This window comes from Schistocerca piceifrons, chromosome 2 (genome assembly GCF_021461385.2).
Source record: "Schistocerca piceifrons isolate TAMUIC-IGC-003096 chromosome 2, iqSchPice1.1, whole genome shotgun sequence".
Lineage (NCBI taxonomy): Eukaryota > Metazoa > Arthropoda > Insecta > Orthoptera > Acrididae > Schistocerca > Schistocerca piceifrons.
The window spans coordinates 1,015,285,305-1,015,307,522 of record NC_060139.1 but is presented as its reverse complement, the minus strand read 5'-3'; the positions used below and the strand labels follow the sequence as shown (position 1 = coordinate 1,015,307,522).

General features: G+C 45.3%; 1 protein-coding gene across 2 annotated transcripts in view; it reads left to right on the top strand.

The window, feature by feature from the left end:
• LOC124777638 overlaps positions 1 to 22,218 on the top strand; it is an 85,322-nt gene that overhangs the window by 53,987 nt on the left and 9,117 nt on the right. For both annotated transcript variants that reach the window (XM_047253113.1, XM_047253114.1), the window contains exon 2: positions 7,080 to 7,356. In XM_047253113.1, coding sequence (XP_047109069.1) covers positions 7,092 to 7,356 — 265 coding nt within the window. In that variant the 5' untranslated portion in view covers positions 7,080 to 7,091. The remainder of the gene's footprint in view (positions 1 to 7,079; positions 7,357 to 22,218) is intronic.

Genomic DNA, 22,218 nt, shown 5'->3' with positions numbered 1-22,218 from the left:
ACAATGGAACACCCTCCCCCCTTTCCACCTCCACCATCACTGCCACTGGGCCACTGACCCCTCCTGACCCCTCCCATGCCTTGCTATCTCTGCAGATACAGACCAAGTTATTTCGTGCACATTTTACCCATCCCATTTTTCTACTCGATTTAAATAAAGTTTGATTGCTATTAATTTTAATTCAGTTAGACACTACTATGCGCATGGTTTGTATAACTGAGAACGAACAAAGTACGTGAATATACTCACCATTTATTCGTCAAACATTTCAAACCTGACAGTTCCAGTCCGCATTCTCGCTCGCTCGCTCGCAGATTCCATATTTCTAGATTTCTGGGAAGCATTTGGCACGGTGCCCCAACGTAAGCTGAAAACGAAGTGCGAGCATCTGAAATAAGTTCACAGGTTTTTGAGTGGCTCGAAGACTTCTTAAGTAATAGAACCCAGCATATTGTGCTCGACGGCGAGTGTTCATCAGAGACAAGGGTCTCCTCAGGAGTGCCCCAGGGAAGTGTGATAGGACCGCTGTTGTTCTCCACATACATAAATGATATGGCGGACAGGGAGGGCAACAATATGCGGTTGTTCGCTGCTTATTCCGTGGTGTACGGTAAGGTGTCGAAGTCGAGTGATTGTAGGAAGATACAGGACGACTGAGACAAAATTTTCAGTTGGTGTGATGAGTGGCAGCTGGCCCTAACTGGTTAATGCGGATGAGTAATGTTCGAATACAGTATTACTACAGTACAGTATTACTAGCGCCCTAGTCTCACGGCCAAGTCGTTTAAACATCTGGGCGTGACATTCCAAAGCGATTTGAGGTGGTACGACCATGTGAGAACTGTGGTAGGGAAAGCGAATGGTCGACTTCAGTTCATTGGGAGAATTTTAGGAAAGAGTAGTTCACCTGTAAAGGAGTACTGCTCGAGTCTTTTGAGATCCGTACCAGGTCGTATTGAAGGAAGACATCGAAGCAGTTCAGAGGCGGGCTGCTAGATTTGTTACCGGTAGGTTCGAACAACACGTGTTACGGAGATGGAACTCAAATGGGAATCCTTGGAGGGGAGGCGACGTTCTTTTCGAGAAACACTATTTAGAAAATTTTGAGAACCGGCGTTTGAAGCTGACTGTCGAACGATTCTACTGGCGCCAACATGCATTGCGCGTAAAGAACAGGAAGATAAGACACGAGAAATGAGGGCTCAGACAGTCGTTTTTCCCTCGCTCTTTTTACGAGTGGAACGGGAAAGGAAACAAGTAGTGGTACAGGGTACCCTCCGCCACGTACCGTAAGGTGGTTTGTGGGTTATCTATGTAGATGTAGATGTAGATCTGATGTGATGGTAAATGTGCCAACACCTTGTAGATAGAGGAGGCCGAAAAGGAAGCTATCTAACGCAGACGGGCGTGAATTCTGGAACAGGATAAGGAGTGAATGCTAATAAGAAAAGTATGCAGCTCCTCGAATACTTAACTTTATATGGTTCAAATGGCTCGGAGCACTATGGAACTCAACATCTTAGGTCATAAGTCCCCTAGAACTTAGAACTACTTAAACCTAACTAACCTAAGGACATCACACACACCCATGCCCGAGGCAGGATTCGAACCTGCGACCGTAGCAGTCCCGCGGTTCCGGACTGCAGCGCCAGAACCGCTAGACCACCGCGGCCGGCTAACTTTATATGGTCCTTGTGGTACATCGTTCTTGATAATACAGATAAGACTATCTTCAGATACGGTTAATGGCGCCTTGCTAGGTCGTAGCCATGGACTTAGCTGAAGGCTATTCTAACTGTCTCTCGGCAAATGAGAGAAAGGCTTCGTGAGTGTAGTCGCTAGCAATGTCGTCGTACAACTGGGGTCGAGTGCTAGCCCGTATCTCGAGACCTGCCTTGTGGTGGCGCTCGGTCTGCGATCACACAGTGGCGACACGCGGGTCCGACATGTACTAAATGGACCGCGGCCGATTTAAGCTACCACCTAGCAAGTGTGGTGTCTGGCGGTGACACCACAAGATCATTATTGTTACAGGACCGTTTTCACTGTGGTCGGCGAAATTCTAGATTGTTCCCCACGAAAAAGAACGAATATTTGGAAGAATCATTCTGTATGACAATTACGCTACTGTTTCTCATCATTAATATATAGATGTTGATTTTATCGCTTGTGAATCCCTTTAAACCAGAACATTACTTCTTTTATTTCTTATTACCATCTTTTCATGTACATTACTAGTTAATATGACTATACCTCGATCAAAATAACAAAGTGATCGATAGTTGAACAACAGAGGGTGATGTTGTCGGTTGACAGTTGTCTGGGCATACAATATGGCTGCAGTTGAAACAGCTGGGCGGTCCCATTTTAGATGCATTCACACGCTGCCCGTAAACATGCAGCTTTGGGTTTACTTAGCAATGTGGTAATGGTCTTATCTGTGGCACACACAAACACGCTGCTCGCGAAACAATGCAAACAACGTAAAGGAATTACAATTGTTACGTTACCAGCCGCAAGCGTCGTCTCCAGCTGACTGTTGCAACTGGCTGCTGAGAAAGCAAAGCGATGTGACAAGATATTGTTGTGTTGGCAGAAGAGCCAACACCGTGTTACTAGCGGAGGCTGGCCTGAGGAGGGAAGGACTATACTGACGTGAGGTCTGGAACATGACAAGGAATTAGAATTCAGAAAGCGGACGTAATTAGTTTCACACTTAACTTTAATCCATTAATGATGAATGTCCCTCTTGACGGTACATGATTCACAATATTATCTATTCAGAATACAATCATAGTAACTGAATATGGCGCCTTGCTAGGTCGCAGCAAATGACGTAGCTGAAGGCTATGCTAAACTGTCGTCTCTGTAATTGAGAGCGCCTGTATACAGTGAACCATCTCTAGCAGTCGGCTGTACAACTGGGGCGAGTGCTAGGGAGTCTCTCTAGACTAGACCTGCCGTGTGGCGGCGCTCGGTCTGCAATCACTGATAGTGGCGACACGCGGGTCCGACGTATACTAACGGACCGCGGCCGATTTAAAGGCTACCACCCAGCAAGTGTGGTGTCTGGCGGTGACACCACAGATATGACAACAGTGGGCAATATATCCGGACTTATCAAGCTCATTTGTGATTGGCTGTTGCTGTTGTAACGATCCTGTAAACAACTAGCTGTCTTTTATTATCAGGTACGAGGTCTGTTCAAAAAAATCCGGAGCTTTGTTCACAAAATTTTTCTACGCTTACCTTTTACTTATTGTGCATGGTCTACGTCGAAATACTATCCTCCACAAATGATATATTGCTCCCAACGCCGTTTTCACTTCCGGAATCAGTCTTGGTGGGACTCTTGCTAAACCGGGCGAAGCGCTGTCTGAGAATTTTCTTTTATCTCGTCTGTCGCTCCAAATCTTCGTCCTTTGACGGGATTTCCGACTTTGGAAATAAATAAAAGTCCGCAGGGGCTAGGTCCGAAGAGTACAGAGGATGAGACATCACAGTGATTTCGTTTTTTGTGCAATAGTCACGCACCAACGGGATGAAACTGCGGGTGCGTTATCGTGATGCAAGAGCCATGAATTGTCTCGCCACATTTCGGGCCGTTTCCTCCTCACATTTTCTAGTAGGCGTCGCAACATGTCGATTAACAATTTGTCCCTGTGATACGAATTCATGATGAACTAATTCTTCTAAGAAAACTTTTAGCATGGCTTGACCTGACCTGATGAGCTTTTTTTTGGTCTTGGAGAACCTTTCCCGACCCATTGTGAAGATTGAATCTTGGTCTCAGCATCATAACCGTAGATCTACGCCTCATCACCAGTTATGATTCTCTTAAGGAACATCTCGTTCTCATTCGCGCGACCCAAAATCTCTTCACATATTGCGAGACAAAGGTCTTTCTGGTCTCGACTCATGAGCCATGGTTCGAACTTGGCGTCAAGATGATCCATTCCAGATGCTGTGTCAGGATTTCGTGGCGTGAGACAACTGAAATGTTACATTCTTTTGCAATCTCTCTGACAATCAGTCCTCGATAGGCACGCGTAATGTCGTTGACGTTCCTGACATGAACGTCGTCGGTAGATGTCGAATGGCGTCCTGAACGAGGGTAATCTTTAACTTCCGTCCGTCCATGTTTGAACCGTGTGAATCTTTCGTAACACAGAGTAATCAACATTGGCTTCCTGCATCAATTGGTATACGTCTGGAAAGGCTTTCTTATGCTTCAAGCAAAATTTAATGCAGACACGGTGCTCCTCTAACTCTACCATCTAGAGATACGCAAACTGTGCGACACAACATTCTACTCAATACAATACAATAACTAACAGACATACAAGAATGAAACAGCCGGTAGTCACACATTGAAGACAGGCGTGTGCGCAGGGATGACAATAGCATTTCGCTCCAACACACCATTGGCGCAAAATTGCGATTTTTTCAACAGGCCTCGTATAGTTGATATTCTTCCTATCATCACATTTTAATGGCTTCACTTGTCAGTTCATATTTATTGATTACATAACATCGGTCCTCAAAATTCGAACAACATTCACCTTCTATCTGGTTCTAACGACTCGATAATGTCGACGAGTTCGAATCAGGAACCCCACATGTCAGCACTTAAAGTGTCCAATAAACTTGGCCTCAGTAGGTATAATACGCTTACAAACTGTCGCTGGGCGTAGCGATATTCTTCCAGAAAGTATCTATACGTACCGGCGTCATTTTCCCCCCGATATGTCGATATATTGATATCAAAGTGGTAATATGGAGTGCCGATATTGTTATTTTATATTATAGTTTTTCACAGTTTTCGACAAATATTTGAAGTTGTTCTTTTGAAATTGTAGTAGAACATAATTTTAGTTTTACTGTGTGGAGGAGACCAACGACTTTTTGAGATTTCATGACGTCCAGTCTTTGTCTTTGACTTTGTGAAGCAACTGTGTGTGGTACAACAGAAGAAGTCCGATTGCACTAGGGGTTGGAGGGGCGGGGGGTGGCGGTGTAAATGGAAAACAAAACAGTTTTCAACGCAACTGGGATGCCATTTCTTCACATTGGCATTATTTAAAAACAGATGCGGCAAACGATGAGTAAAAATCCCACTGATGAGCTTGGTCTTTGCGGTGGCCATATACGTGTGAGGGGAAATGCTGACGTAATCGTCGCTGGGCGCTACCCTACAGAAACTGCAACGTTTAGCTTCACCAAAGCAATTTTGACACTGCAGCTACTAAGTAGTTGATATTGGAGAAATGAGAAAAAAAACAGGCAAGTCAGCACGAAGTGTTCCAGACAAATTCAATATGTGACGATACCGAACGATGGACCCATCGGACACCTTTTTATTGTGCCACTTACATGCAGTTATACCATTGTTAGCAAAGTGGTTATCGTCAAGGACGAACGCACATCGTTTCCCTCTCGGTTCTTGCTCGAAAGGGGGTTGGCGGGTTGCTAGCTTGTGCAGAATATCTAGTAATGAATCAATACTTACACTACTGGCCATTAAAATTGCTACACCACGAAGATGACGTGCTACAGACGAGAAATTTAACCGACAGGAAGAAAATGCTGTGATATGCAAATGATTAGCTTTTCAGAGCATTCACACAAGGTTGGCGCCTGTGGCGACACCTACAACGTGCTGACATGAGGAAAGTTTCCAACCGATTTCTCATACACAAACAGCAGTTGACCGGCGTTGCCTGGTGAAACGTTGTTGTGATGCCTCGCGTAAGTAGGACAATGCGTACCATCACGTTTCCGACTTTGATAAAGGTCGGATTGTAGCCTATCGCGATTGCGGTTTATCGTATCACGACATTGCTGCTCGCGTTGGTCGAGATCCAACGACTGTTAGCAGAATATGGAATCGGTGGGTTCAGGAGGGTAATACGGAACGCCGTGCTGGATCCCAACGGCCTCGTATGACTAGCAGTCGAGATGACAGGCACCTTATCCGCATGGATGTAACGGATAGTGCAGCCACGTCTCGATCCCTGAGTCAACATATGGGGTCGTTTGCAAGACAACAACCATCTGCACGAACAGTTCGACGGCGTTTGCAGCAGCATGGACTATCAGCTCGGAGACCATGGCTGCGGTTACCCTCGACGCTGTATCACAGACAGGAGCGTCTGCGATGGTGCACTCAACGACGAACCTGGGTGCACGAATGGCAAAATGCCATTTTTTCGGATGAATCCAGGTTCTGTTTACACCATCATGGTGGTCGCATCCATGTTTGGCGACATCGCGGTGAACACACATTGGAAGCGTGTATTCGTCATCGACATACTGGCGTATCACCCGACTTGATGGTATGGGGTGCCATTGGTTACACGTCTCGGTCACCTCTTGTTCGCATTGACGCCAATTTCAACAGTGGACGTTACATGTCAGATGTGTTACGACCCGTGGCTCTACCCTTCATTCGATCCCTGTGAAACCCTACATTTGAGCAGGATAATGGACGACCGCATGTTGCAGGTCCTGTACGGCCCTTTCTGGATACAGAAAATGTTCGACTGCTGCCCTGGCCAGCCCATTCTCCAGATCTCTCACCAATTGAAAACGTCTTGTAAATGGTGGCCGAGCAACTGGCTCGTCACAATACGCCAGTCACTACTCTTGATGAACTGTGGTATCGTGTAGAAGCTGCATGGGCAACTGTACCTGTACACGCCATGCAAGCTCTGACTCAATGCCCAGGCGTATCGAGTCCCTTTTAAGGCCAGGGGTGGTTGTTCTGGGTACTGATTCTGCGTGAAAATGTAATAACATGTCAGTTTTAGTATAATATATTTGTCCAATAAACACCCGTTTATCATCTGCATTCCTTCTTGGTGTAGCAATTTTAATGGCCAGCTCTAAAACCGGCAGTATATTTTTATAGGTAGGTACTTCGTTATTTTATACGCCCATATATCGACTTTTTTTCTAGATGTATCGAGAGCCAATAATGATATTCTTTTAAAACTGATACGTCGGAATCCAGATATTTTTAAAAATATCGACAGTCCTAGTGGCCGGTGTGGTGCAATGGGCGGCTGTCTGTGCTTCAGCGGCTCCGAACCATGGACGAGATGGCCGACGTGCCGCTGGACGAGCTGGGAGAGGCGACGAGGGAAGGGCTGGAAGGACTGAACCTGGACAAGGAGCAGCTGGCGGAGCGGCTCAAGCACCTCATCACCAAGGTGGCCGACATGCCGGCCGAGAAGCGCGCCAAACTGCTCAAGTCGCTGCTGGACCAGCAGGCGCAGCCAGAGGGCGTCTGGGCCATCCTGCTCTCCCCCTACACCCTCGTCATCGTCGCCATCACCATCGTCGTCATGATCTTCCGTAAGTAGCTCTTCCATTTTCGCCCACGCTTCTGTGATCTTATTTATACTTGACATGTAAAAATGTGACTTCCAACAGAATGACGCAGTTGTGTATCCAGAAGTATTATAGTTCAATTCTTTTACTCGTATCTTGGCGGTTCGCGCATGCCCGCCCAGACGCGGGAGATTGCTGCGTTGCCAGCTGCACGCACCAAGAGAAGCAGCGCTATAGTATAGTTCGCAAACTTACGTTTAGGGGGGAGCGCACAGTTTATGAAGTAAAGCCATCACGGCCGCATTAACCCTTTCGCTGCTACAAAGACGTGCTCCCAGCATTCCGCGCTGTGATCGATTTTGTCATCACTGCACTGCTCGCCTGTGCAGAAACATGGTGTTTCGACGTCTTTGACACACTTTATCATTCGATTTCACAAAAACTATTTGGCCCAAAAATTTGATTTTTACAAATCTTCTTGACTGATACCTTCCCCCCATAAATAACTTAATTTTGTTTCGATGTTCAACGCAGTTATTGTGCAGCATTAGATGTAGTAAACCATTGCACGAAATTTTCAAGAGTTTGCAGAGGTAAAAGTCCATAGCGTATACTTTCCGTATGACCGATTTTAGTTGCCATTAGAAATTTCAAAAAATTACATTCAAACGAATAAAATTCATGAAGTAAGACACTTCGATATTGTTTTCAAATAAAGAAAATATTAAGCACCATACAAGGTTTGAATTCAGAACCTTTTGCTTAATAGCCAAACATTTTAACCATTACGCTAACGCAGCTCGTTATCCAATAGATCTCCCGGAGGACTTTATAATGTCACGCAAAATACCTACAAACACTGTTGGTATGACTATGAATTACTGACGTTTCGTCGAAGTACAATAGGAAATAAACAATTACCGCTGTTCTTTATTGCGAAAAGGCGGTTAGTGGGAATGATAAAAACACCTTTCCTTGCTATCGCCTGAATTAGGCTTATTGCTTGTTTGGTTTAGTTAATTAATAGACTATGAAGCAATTGGTATAAAGAATGCTTTTTCCAAACTTTCTATAAAAGTAAGTCTGCTATCAAGACATTGCTTTTGTTCAATTACTTTATTTATGACTGAACGTTTCTAAAACTGAAGACACTCGTCCGTGATCTGCACTGCAGTGGAGCTCTGGCAACGTCGTTCTCTGTTCATTGGCTGAGTGTGTTTTGTGACGTCAGATGCGCAGAACGAACGCACTTTGGTTGATAAACTTTGTAGTAATAGCCAGCTGGATCTGAACCAAGTATCTACTGAAATGTCAACATGTTTGCCAGACAGGGATATGACATCCTGACCGACACCTTTTTCCAAAATATTCGAAAAGGTTGTATACTCAAGAGGAGGCTAACGATTAAGAACAAACAATTTACTCAGCACATCAAAATTTGAATTCTAGAAGGGTTGCTCGTCTTTTCAAGGCGTTTCATTGCGTAGACCATGTCACTCTCTTAGAAAACCTTAAATTTTATGGAATTTTGTGGTAAGTTCTGTGGGACCAAACTGCTGAGGTCATCGATCCCTAGGCTTACACTCTACTTTATCTAACTTAAACTAACTTACAGTAAGGACAACACACACACACACCCACGCCCAAGGGAGGACTCGAACCTCCGACGGGGAGAGCCGCGCGAACCGTCGCAAGGAGCCATAGACCGCACGGCTACCCCGCGCGGCTAAGTTTTATAGAATTAATTGCTTCACAAACAGTTGGTTTGACTCATACTTAACAAACAGAATACATAGAATTGTGCTAAATAATTCAGACAATGTTGGAAGGAGAAAAAAATTTTAGCGACTAGGGAGAAATCAGGGAGTCCCACAGGATGTAATTTTGTGTCCACTCCTATTCTCTGTACACGTGAAGCGCCAGAGAAACTGGTACAGGCCTGCGTATTCTGAGATATGTACAAAGGTAGAATACGGCGCTGCTGTCGGCAACGACTATATAAGATAACAAGTGTCTCGCGCAGTTGATAAATCGGTTAGTGCTGCTACAATGAGGTTATCAAGATTTAAGTGAGTTTGAACGTAGTGTTATAGTCGGCGCACGAACGATAGTTCACAGCATCTCCGAGGTAGCGATGAAGTGGGGATTTTCCTGCACGACCATTTCACGAGTGTATCGTGAATATCAGGAATCCGATGAAACATCAAATCTCCGACATCGCTGCGGCAGGAGAAAGAGCCTCTAAGAACCGGACCAAAGACGACTGAAGACAATCGTTCAACGTGGCAAAAATGCAACCCTTCCGCAGACTGCTGCAGATTTCAATGCTGGGCCATCAACAAGTGTCAGCGTGCGAACCATTCAATGAAACATCATCGATATGGGCTTTCGGAACCGATAGCCCACTCATGTACCCTTGATGATGACTGGAAATATGTTGCCTGGTTGGACGAGTCTCGTTTCAAATTGTATCGTGCGGATGGGCGTGTACGGGTATGGAGACAACCTCACGAATCCATGGGCCCTACATGTCAGCAGGGGACCGTTCAAGCTGGTGGAGACTCTGTAATGGTGTAGAGCGTGTGCAGTTGGAGTGATATGGGACCCCTGATACGTCTGGATACGACTCTGGCAGGTGATAGGTACGTAAGTACCCTGTCTGATCACCTGCATCCATTCATGTCCATTATGCATTCCGACGGACTTTGGTAATTCCAGCAGGACAATGCGACACCACAACATGTCCAGAATTGCTACAGAGTGCCTCCAGGAACATACTTCTGAGTTTAAAAGCTTCCGCTGGCTATCAAATTCCCGGGACATGAGCATTATTGAGCATATCTGGAATGTCTTACAACGTGCTGTTCAGAAGAGATCGCCACCTTCCGTACTCTTACGTATTTATGGATAGCTCTGCAGGATTCATGGTGTCAATTTCCTCCAGCACTACTTCAGGCTGTAGTTAAGTCCACGCCACGTCCTGTTGCGGTACTTCTGCGTGCTCAGGGGGCCCTACGCGGTATTAGGCAGGTGTACCAGTTTCTTTGGCTATTCAGTGTGTGTGATGACCTTCCTCTTAACATTCATGGAACCGTGTTGGTATTTTATATAGCGATACTAGTGGTTTAATAAATACCATTAGACAGAAAGCAACAGAAGAAATTGTTTATGATGTTTAGCAAGGAATTATTAAATATTTCCCTGACAATCGATACTTCCTAAATTTTGAGAATGCATACTGTCGTAGTATAGGTTAATTTTTTTAATGAAAAAGACAGCAACCAGCCTCTATTAATAATACTGTTTATTTCAATGACTAGCACCTTTCGACAGGTTCATCTCCAGAAGGCTATTCACAAGATGCACATTTGTTTGAATTTTACGTAGGTCTTTTTATACAACAAAAAGAGCAAAAAACCTATGTAAACTTCAAACAAACTGCAATAAACAGCATTATTAATAGCGGATGGTTGCTGTGTTTTTCTTTGAAAGAATCAGTTTACAATTTGTACATAGCTATGGTCTCAAAATGGCAGTTTTCGATATCATAACACTATATTCAGTTCTGTACAACAAATAGTCATACCAACAACTGATGCAGCACATGAAAAGGAGTCAATAAACAGGTAGAATACTCCAAATTTTTGCGTGTACTTATTGATGAAAACTTGAACTGGAAGAAACATATCACTCTGCTGCTCAGATAATTAGGTTCAAATAGTTTTGCTATTCGTACAATTGCTAGTGTTGGAAATAAATGCATCAACGTCCTCACATATTTTTCCTATTTCCAATCGATAATTTGTGTTAGAATAATTTTCTAGTGTAACCCATCACTTACAATTAGAAAGAAAGTATTAATTGCACTGAAGCGATTAGTGAGGGTAATATGTTGTGTTTACCCACAGTTAGACTGTAGGTACCTCTTCAGGGTGTTAGGTGTTTAAACTGAACATATATATATATATATATATATATATATATATATATATATATATATGTGTGTGTGTGTGTGTGTGTGTGTGTGTGTGTGTGCTAATGGAATGCCTCATAAATTATCCATCATAATTTGAGAAGAATAGTAATGTCCACACCTACAACACTAGATAAAAATGACCTTTACGTACCCATTATTAAACCTTGCAATTGCTTAGATAGGAGTTCTATTTGCATCAACAAGATTTTTTAATCATTTGTCCAACAACATAAAATACTTGCCAGGAAGCAAAGCAAGTTTTAAATGTAACCTAAAATCATTTCTTCTGAAAAACTTCTATTTCATAGACGAAAAAGAAAAAAAACTACTTTTAAGTGTAATTTGTAGCTTCATTCGTAAGACTAAAAACAGTATGGTCATTAACGTTAAAACTAATCATGTATACATATCCCGTAAACCGACTCGTTCCACATCGTCTGGATAAAAAATTGTTCAAATGATGTATGGAACATGTAACTAACTAACAACTCATTCCTCCATTGATTGCGGTATACGGTATTTTCAAGTGGGTCTGCTGTACGCTGACACAATGCCAGATGAAATTTAATGTTATTATCCATTTCTGCGGATCTGAGACAGCGATTGTTATATTTAATCGTTATGGCTTACTTGAATTCGACACACTTTACGGCAGTGTTCAGATAATACAGCACCTGGTTTCGGAATAGCTCATCATCCAGCTATGAATGTTCTGATCATCTTATCAAACACACTAAAACACACATGTAATGTATGGTGGACAAAGGTCTTCGTCTTACTTGATTGTCATCCAATTCTGTCCCCTTTGCTAGTGCCACTTAATATGCCCCGCTCTTGACTATGATGGTATCAGTCCGTTTAGATTTGTGAATAATTATGATCATCATAATTCGATCGTTTTTACGGTCGAGAATGACGTCTTTGAGTATGAGAATTGCCGATACCTGAATTTTCTTCACGAAAAGTGGAAAGTGACTTCACTTATTCTCACGAGCTGCTTAAGTTACGGCATATTAGCAAACTGTTCTGACTAGATACCAATACACCATATGTCATAATATACTTAGTGCCTTTACAGCACAAATAAAGTGGAGACGAGGGAAAATCGTCCAACAGTTAGTCATGAGTCTCTTATGACCATTATTAGTCTTTGAAACTAAATTGAGGCTAAAAAGTTAAGGTAAAGGGAGATGGTAGTAGGTAAAGAAGAAAGAGACAAGGAATATTACAGCATTAGAACTTGCACTTGCATACCAGTTTATAACTCGGTTTAAGTATTGTCAAGTTAATATGTTTCGAGAACAGGCCAACAGAACAGAATCTAAAAACAATATTCATTCCCTTTCGTCTCCATGGGGAGAGTGAAAATAAAATTAGACTAATACGGGCATAGACAAATGCATGTAAATAATTACTCTTTCCTTACTCCACGATGGAATAAGAAGAAGCTCTAAGGTGTTATAAAAAGGAAGGAAGGAAGATTTCGTTTAACGTCCCGGCGACATCCAGGTCATTAGAGACGGAGGACAAGTTCGGATGGCGATAGAAATCGGTCATGCCCTTTCAACCGACATTTACCTGTAGCGATTTAGGGAAATCACTGGAAACCTAACTCTTGTTGGCCAGTCGCATATTATAAAAAGTACCCACTGTCAAGCACACAGAACTAAATTGTAAATTGGATAACGAGATAAACTTTTATGATATGCGACGCAGAACTAAACGAAACTCAGTATTGTTTGATGTTTACTTCTGTACTGTAGAGCATACCTTCAGAAGTTCTTTAATTCCATTTTGGACTTATTTTCCTGCCATCAACCACAAATCCGAAATTAGGGGAGCATCAGGCATTGTGGTCATGGCAGGCAAAGTGGCTACTGGGGTCCCGGAAGCTTATGATGTGCTGGCATGGAGCTAGAAATTCGTTCACTAATTATCCGTGTAGGGTCCAATCACCCCATGAAGTCTAACCTGTTCGCTGCGCCGCTATTCGGGGTTATAATAATTTTTGTGGATTTCAGTTGTTCCGATTTAAGGTAAATGGTCAGTTTGAGTATTTAGTGTGGAGAGAGAATGTGACCTATGTCTTTTTAATGAAATTGTGTTGAAACTATCGTATCTTAACTCCATAATCTTATTGTAGTTATTGAAAGTTCGGTCATGCTATTAAAAGGTACTGCAGCTTTTGTGTAATAGCGTCAATGCAGGCAAAGTGGCCATCTCATCGGTGGCTTCTGGCGATTTTGTGTAGGGGCAAAACGTAACAACAGCGGCCGAAAAGATGGTGTCTGTGGCGATACTAAGTCGAAATCCTTACAACAGTGACCTAAAAGCGGCAAATAAAGAAAGAGAAGAAAAATAAAATAAAAAGAAGGAAGTAGGGAGAGAAGAAAGACAACAAAAAAATTAGAGATAGCAGAAAACAACCCTAGTCGAGCTCTTTTTGGCGCTAACAATGAAGGTGAACGCATAAAGTGCATGTAATGCGAAGAAAAATTTTCAACTGCAAGGCCAGACCAGCAGTGCATTAAGTGCCACCTGTGCTCCCTCTGGGCGACGAACTCTGTGCTAAAATTGAGGAACGCAGTTCGGCTTTTGTTTGTGAAAAGTGTAAATAATTTAATTCTAATCATGTTTCACAATAAAGTTTGTTCAGTTCTTTTTTAGTTTTTTACCCTTTATTTTTGAGTCAGATGAAGGGGCCATTCTTCCACTTTGTGAAAACTGAATTTTGTAAAATATATAATTTGATACATAGGTGCTTAAACTATTCCACATTCCGAAACTTCCTGGCAGATTAAAACCAGGTGCCGGACCGAGACTCGAACTCGGGACCTTTGGCTTTCGCGGGCAAGCGCTCTACCAACCTTTTTTTTTTTTTTTTTTTTTTTTTTTTTTTTTTTTTTTCAAAAATGCTTTACTATCTCTTTAATAACGATTTATTTTTAAAAAACTTTCATCCACTGTTTCACTCCCATATAAGTTAAATTCTCAAAATTGCTGAAACATGGCTTTCTTTCAGATGTTTTTTTATTCCAGTGTTTGTTCACAATATTAATTCCAGAATGAGATTTTCACTCTGCAGCGGAGTGTGCGCTGATATGAAACTTCCTGGGAGATTAAAACTGTGTGCCGGACCGAGACTCGAACTCGGGACCTTTGCCTTTCGCGGCCAAGTGCTCTACCAACTTTTTTTTTTTTTTTAATCTTTATTATTGAACAAACGGAGAGTACATATATATATACACAAAGCAAAAGTTCTTCAAGGTACCAGTTAAACATATACAAAGGAGTGTTAGGTAAACAAATTATTAGAATAACATGAAATACAACAAATTAGAACATATCCTGTTTTCCTTCTTTTTTTTTTTTTTTTTTTTTTGTTTAAAAATTTGTATTGAACAAACTAAAAGTACATATATATTCACTATGCAAGAGTTCTTCAAGGTACCATTTAAAAATATACAAATGATTGTTAGTTAAACAAAAAAATATTAAAAAAGAAATACATTAAATACAACAAAATATAACATATTCTGTCTTCTTCCATAAAAAAAAAAATTTTGTTTGTGTTTGGTCGATGCATGAGAACGTGGATAAGGGTGTTGCATCATGTGACAGGTAGGCATGGTACACCCCAACTTTGAGGGGGGTCAAGGAAGACGCTGCGGAGATAACCGGCAAAAGTTTGTCGGTAAGATGGTCTTCGGGTGAGGGTGCTATGCGCGGTCACAACTTTGTACCAGAAGTCAAGGACTGTATGCGGACCACTTCGAAAGAGATATTCTAAAGCCTGTCCTCGAAACCAGAGTAGGGTATGGTGCTTAGCAAGAGGGTAGTGAAATGTCTGGGGCAACAACAGGAAATCCGGGGTTACCGTCGTTGGCGGGGCACGGAGGTAAAAGCCCACGATTCGTTGGATGAGGAGCCATACGTTTTGTTTCAGGGGGCACGTAAGACGGTGCTCGTCGGTGTCTTCAAGCTGACAGTCAGGGCAGAATGGGGAGGTGGCCAGTCCTATGCGATAAAGTCGACTATTAGTCGGGAATTTTCCATAGACTAAAACATACCAGAGTGCAGACACAGACGACGGTAAAAAGGGTGCATGCACACACCCCCAAACCGTGCGCCAGTTAATGTCAGGATGCTGTAGCACCATGGGGTCGCAAGGGTTGGACAGCATAAACAAACGATAATAATCTTTTGTACGGGGAGGACGGGTGACTGGAAGATCGGCCCGAACGTAGCTGAGTTCTACGAAACAATTGGCGACGTAGTACAATAATGGAGAAATAGGTGCCACATTGATCGGTGGATCGAGAGAAGCTGGTCGGAGGATATCTAAGAGACTGCGTGTTAAAGACGGGACCGGCCCCTGCCAGTGCCGCAACAGAGTGTGGACAAAGAGTGCTGAAGAGCGTGCCCGCACGTTGATGAGTCCGAGGCCACCTTTTGCAGGAGGCAGTGTTAGAGTGTTGTAGCGGACTTTGAAAAGTGCCCCTGCTGACACGAAATATCCAAAGGCTGATTGGATGCGGCGGCCAAGGAGTAACGGCATTGGGAGGATCTGGGCGACGTGTACCAGTTTAGGGGCGACATAGATGTTGACATAGGACACACGTTGCAGTTGGTTTAAGTTACGGTGCACTTGACCACGGACATGGTGCCGAATCGACTGCAAAAGCCGCCGGTAAGCCAGGGCCACTGTGCGGTGTGTGGAGCTCGTAAATTCGATACCCAAGTAACGAAGGGTGGTACTAACTGGGAGTGGGGTCGGCACCATAGCCGGGAGGCCGCGCCCAATGTGCATCATAGTCGATTTACGGACATTAAGAATGCTACCAGAAAGACGTCCATACTGGTGGATCCATTGGATGGCGTCATTGAGTTCCGTGGAGGAGCAGGTGAGAAAGAGGAGATCGTCCGCATAAGCCCTACAGTGAAAGGTGTGGTCACGCAAAGTGAGGCCCTGCAGTCTAGAGGTAAGTCCAGTGATGAGGGGCTCAAGTGCAATGGCATACAGTAAAGTAGACATAGGGCATCCTTGACGCACAGAGCGGCGTATAGGAATCGGTCCTACAAGCCTCCCATTGACTTGTACCATCGAGACCGCGGGAAGGAGTAACCGGCGAATGGCATCGACAAAAAGCAATGGGAACCCCATACGTGTCGCCACCATGAGGAGGAATGGGTGTCGAACGCGATCAAAGGCACTCGTGAAATCGACGGATACCAATGCTGCACGAAGGTGACAAACCGACGCCAGTGCAATGAGGTCACGACATTCTCCTAGGGCTGTTTGTAAGGTGGCCCCACAACCACGTGCAGTCTGCTCAGGTGAAAGGACCGTAGGTAAGACGGTGCGTATGCGCGCTGCTAAGAGGCGTGCATAGATTTTATAGTCTGCATTCAGTAGTGTAAGGGGGCGATATGCAGAGACATGAGACCCTCCCTTCGGTTTGGGCACAGGTAGAAGAATGCCAGTGACGAATTCAGGTGGAATTGGGAAGGACGGAGTAAAGAGTTCCTGAATCATTTCCGTCCAGCGGGGAAGCATTAACGTGGTGAACGCCCGGTAAAACTCCACTGGGAGACCATCTGGTCCGGGTGATTTGTTCTTGGCCCCTTTGTTGATCGCATCTACCACCTCATCTGCGGTGATTGCAGACATCATGGACGTTGACTCCGCTACGGTGAGGGTCCGATCAGGGGAAGGACGGAGGTCATCAGGAATCGGCGTCGCCATCGGTTCATCATCATAAAATTGGCGATAATGTTCAGCAAAGGCGGACACGACCGCCGCCTGTGTTGTGTGGTGAACACTATCGGAGGTCGTGATGTTGGGGACGAAAAGCCGACGTCGACGACTATGGTCGGATGCGGCATGGATTGTGGATGGGGTTTCGTCGTGGAGGAGGTCTTGTCGTCGGGAACGCACCACGACACCATGCAGTTGTGCACGTTGGAGAGAGAGGAGACGAGCTTTAGTACGTTGTCGTTCCCTGTGGGTGTCAGGTGATGGAGGGAGCGCATCGAGCTCACGGAGGACGGCGTAGTGAAAATTTGTGGTGTCTCGATGCCATGCTGCTGCTTCCTTGCCACATTGTATGAAGGCCTTTCTGATCGCAGGTTTGGCACATTTGAGCCACCAATGGAACGTGGATGTGTACTGCGGAAGGCGTCTTTCGCAAGACGCCCATGTAGTGGCAATACATTGTCGGCAGTGTGGGTCATTAAGGAGGGAGGTATTAAGCTTCCAGTAACCTCTGCTGCGCCACACTGACTGAGGTGGCAGAGCCAGGGAGCAAATGACGGCGCAATGGTCCGAAAATGCAAGGGGCCATCGTTCAGCTTGGGCGACTTCATTGCCGAGGTGAGCAGAGACATAAAACCGGTCCAGTCTGCTCGCAGAATGTGCTGTATAATGGGTAAAACCGGGGGTATTGCCATGAATTTTCTCCCAAACGTCCACTAGATGAAAATCTTCGATTAAGGTGAGCAGCGCCGGGCATGGCGAATAACCAGGTACTTGGTCCTGCGGATGGAGAACACAGTTGAAATCGCCTCCCATGATAAGGCGATCATAGCGTCCAGAAAACAGGGGCGCCACGTCATGTCCGAAGAAAGTGGACCGCTGCCGACGGTTCGTGGAGCCAGACGGAGCGTAGATATTGATGACGCGCGTGTCGAAGATGGTAACAGCCATGCCTCTTCCACAGGGAAGGATTGTCGTGTCCGTGAGTGGGATTCCTTCGCGTATGTAGAAAGCCACTCCACGCCCTGATTGATCACATGTGGACGTGTATGAGTCGTAGCCGTAGACTGGTGGTAGTGTGGCAACGCGTACTTCCTGAAGAAGGGCGACGTCAACGTCAGAGGCCCGAAGCATGTCACATAGGAGTTGCAGCTTGGGTGCAGTGCCGATCATGTTGATGTTCAGTGTGGCAAACCGGTATGTTTGTTTCAGTGGTGGTGGACGCGCATCTACCATCACCAAGGGAAGTAAGAGGAAGGCACCGACAGGAAGTCCCGTCCCATCAGCTGCAATGCCTCGCTTTTGATGTTAACAGGCAGCCTCGTCCGGCGGAGGTAACTCATCCGGAGGAGGGGGCGTACCTTCCTCAATGTCGTCGGCCCATGCTCCTGTGCCGTGGGTCTGTCCAATGTCCATGGGAATTGCGTCGTGGCGAGAGAGATCTGGAGCTGTCGGCGGGGAGACAGGCGTCTCAACCGGCGCACCGATTGTTACATTGTGCGTGGCGACCTCCATAGTGGTCCCGTCCTGCGAAATGTCTTGTGCATCGTGAAAGTTGTCCGCCGACCTCTGCGTGGAAATGTCGGCTGCTTGGGTGTCGTCTTCGTCGTCGCGGGTGGCAACGCTCTGAGAGCCCGTGGGTGAACGGCGACGGCGTTTGCGCCTACGTGGCGAGCGTTGTTTGCGCACGTGTTCCTCAGTGTCGGACGACGGCAAGGAGGAGCGTCGACCTGGTTCGAAGGCGTCGGTGGGTACAATGAAATTGTCAAACAGGTGTTGTGAAGATGTACTGGTCTCCTCAGCGTCCGGTGCGGGAGCCTGTTCGGCGGCAAGGTTGTCAGGTGGGACGTCTGTACCGTCCGTTGGTGACTGGGACGGTGGGACGTGCCGATCGGAAGGACCGGGCGACGGACTGGACGAAACTGTAGACGTGGCAAGAGCCGCTGCGTAAGTGACCGGTAGGGCGGTCATCGTGGGTGTGACGGACGCTTCCGACAACGGGAGCTGCGCGACACGGCGTTGAATGCATTCAGACCGTAGGTGACCTTCTTTCCCGCAACCGGAACAGGTCCGAGGTTGGCCGTCGTACATTATAATGGCACGGCAGCCTCCGATACGTAGATAGGAAGGCACGTGTTTCTGCAACTCGATGCGGACCTGTCTAACACCGTTTAAAACTGGATAGGTCTGAAATTGGACCCATCGTTCGGCAACATGTTCCAGAACGTTGCCATAGGGACGGAGCGCCTCGATGACGACGTCTGCAGGTAGTTCGAACGGCAGTTCGAAGATCCTTATCGTCCGTGTGCCGAGACCTGCGTGATCGACGGTAACGGCTCCGACGTTGCCGTCGGAATGACAGAAGCGCAGTCCACGTTTTGCCTCTTGAAGCACCTTGTCGCACGCCGCATCGTTGATCATTTTGACGTAGACTGTACTGCTAACTATGGACAAGTGGATACCAATTAGATCCGTTGGTGGTATTTTAACTTCATCGCGTATAAACCGTTCTACCTCCAGGGCCTTGGGTCGGGCGAAGTCGGAACAAAAGTTGAAACGTAATGTCTTCTTCCGATAGTTGTGCGCCATGGTGGTCTAGAAGGAAAACGGCACTTACAGCGGCCGAAGTAAACACAAACACACCGTGCGCGCCTCGCCCGCAGCGCTCTGGCGCGTGACCGCCTCGCAGCACTGCCGGCGGCAGACTGTGCCCAACTGAGCTATCCAAGCACGACTCACGGCCCGTCCTTCACCAAATCTGCCAATACCTCGTCTCCTACCTTCCAAACTTTACAGAAGCTCTCCTGCGAGATGTGAGGACGGGGCGTGAGTCGTGACTGGGTAGCTCAGTTGGTAGAGCCCCTGGCCGCGGAAGGCAAAGCTCCCGAGTTCGAGTCTCGGTCCGACACACAGTTTTAATCTGCCAGGAAGTTTCATATCAGCGCACACTCCGCTGCAGAGTGAAAATCTCATTGTATTCCATATTCTACTTCAGTGGTTGTAGATCATAATACCCATTTCTAGGCCTTTCCGTCTATTGCTGTCCAGTTTAAAAAAATAGTAATACCACAGCCTGCTCACTGTGATCGGCTCTCCCGTACATGGTAATAGAATGTATCTGATGTAAATTGAAAGTAGAGGTGGTCGGGGGAGAAAGGAAAGGGAAGGAAAGGGACTACTGATGTCAACTGCATCGAGACTTTACTGGGAATCAGCGGCGACGAGTGAAAATCTTCACCAAATCGGCATCCGAAACCGGATCTCCCACTTACTAGGCAGTGCGACCCACACTCATTCAGTTTACATATAATGTGTAACAGCTGCTATTTCTTCGTGGTGTCTGTTGTTTCTTACATGTCCCAAAGAACAGACACTACGCATTCATCTAATTGATTCACTTCAATGGGCAATGAATTCACTTTCTTCAGTGCGGATGTACAATTACATCTGACATCCTGTGGGAATCTCAAATAGTGAGCTTGGAGGATGTATCCGGAAAGTGCGGAACAACGAAGGCTGGAGGCGTGAGCGGAAAACCAAGTTTAATCTCTCAATTGAAGTTCACACAAGATATAAATACAAAAACTGTTGTTGTTGTTGTGGTCTTCACTCCTGAGACTGGTTTGATGCAGCTCTCCATGCTACTACATCCTATACAAGCTTCTTCATCACCCAGTACCTACTGCAGCCTACATCCTTCTGAATCTGCTTAGTGTATTCATCTCTTGGTCTCCCTCTACGATTTTTACCCTCCACGCTGCCCTCCAGTACTAAATTGGTGATCCCTTGATGCCTCAGAACATGTCCAACCAACTGATCCCTTCTTCTGGTCAAGTTGTGCCACAAACTCCTCTTCTCCCCAATTCTATTCAATACCTCCTCATAAGTTATGTGATCTACCCATCTAACCTTCAGCATTCTTCTGTAGCACCACATTTCGAAAGCTTCTATTCTCTTCTTGTCTAAACTATTTATCATCCATGTTTCACTTCCATACATGGCTACACTCCATACAAATACTTTCAGAAACGACTTCCTGACACTTAAATCTATACTTCTCTTCTTCAGAAACGCTTACCTTGCCACTGCCAGTCTACATTTTATATCCTCTCTACTTCGACCATCATCAGTTATTTTGCTCCCCAAATAGCAAAACTCCTTTACTACTTTAAGTGTCTCATTTCCTAATCTAATTCCCTCAGCATCACCCGACTTAATTCGACTACATTCCATTATCCTCGTTTTGCTTTTGTTGATGTTCATCTTATATCCTCCTTTCGAGACACTGTCCATTCCGTTCAACTGCTCTTCTAAGTCCTTTGCTGTCTCTGACAGAATTACAATGTCATCGGTGAACCTCAAAGTTTTTATTTCTTCTCCATGGATTTTAGTACCTACTCCGAATTTTTCTTTTGTTTCCTGTACTGCTTGCTCAATATACAGATTGAATAGCATCGGGGAGAGGCTACAACCCTGTCTCACTCCCTTCCCAACCACTGCTTCCCTTTCATGTCCCTCGACTCTGCCATCTGGTTTCTGTACAAATTGTAAATAGCCTTTCGCTCCCTGTATTTTACCCCTGCCACCTTCAGAATTTTAAAGAGAGTATTCCAGTCAACATTATCAAAAGCTTTCTCTAAGTCTACAAATGCTAGAAACGTAGGTTAGCCTTTCCTTAATCTTTCTTCTGAGATAAGTCGTACGGTCAGTATTGCCTCACGTGTTCCAACATTTCTACGGAATCCAAACTGATCTTCCCCGAGGTCGGCTTCTACCAATTTTTCTATTCGTTCGGATACAAAAACTGTCAGACGGAAATGTACACTGACTGCTTATCACTGTCATGCAACACTGACACTTAAGTCTGTATATGTCCGTAGTTACAAGCGGCGAGTCCAAACACTTCGCGCAGCCTAAATTCACACTGCCGTTCGCAGCGGGGCGTGCGCTTTTTAGTCCAGGGACGCAGGAGTACACAAGTCGACGTTGAGCCCGCGGTGGCGTGGCATGGCATGATTGGCCCGTAGTCGGTAACTTGCTACACTCATGCTCAGAAATTAAGGCTAATTGCGGAATGTGGTGCCACACAACGTGGCACTACACAAAACTGGCGCTAATAGCATAGGCACATAGGGAACAGTCACGACACAGATCT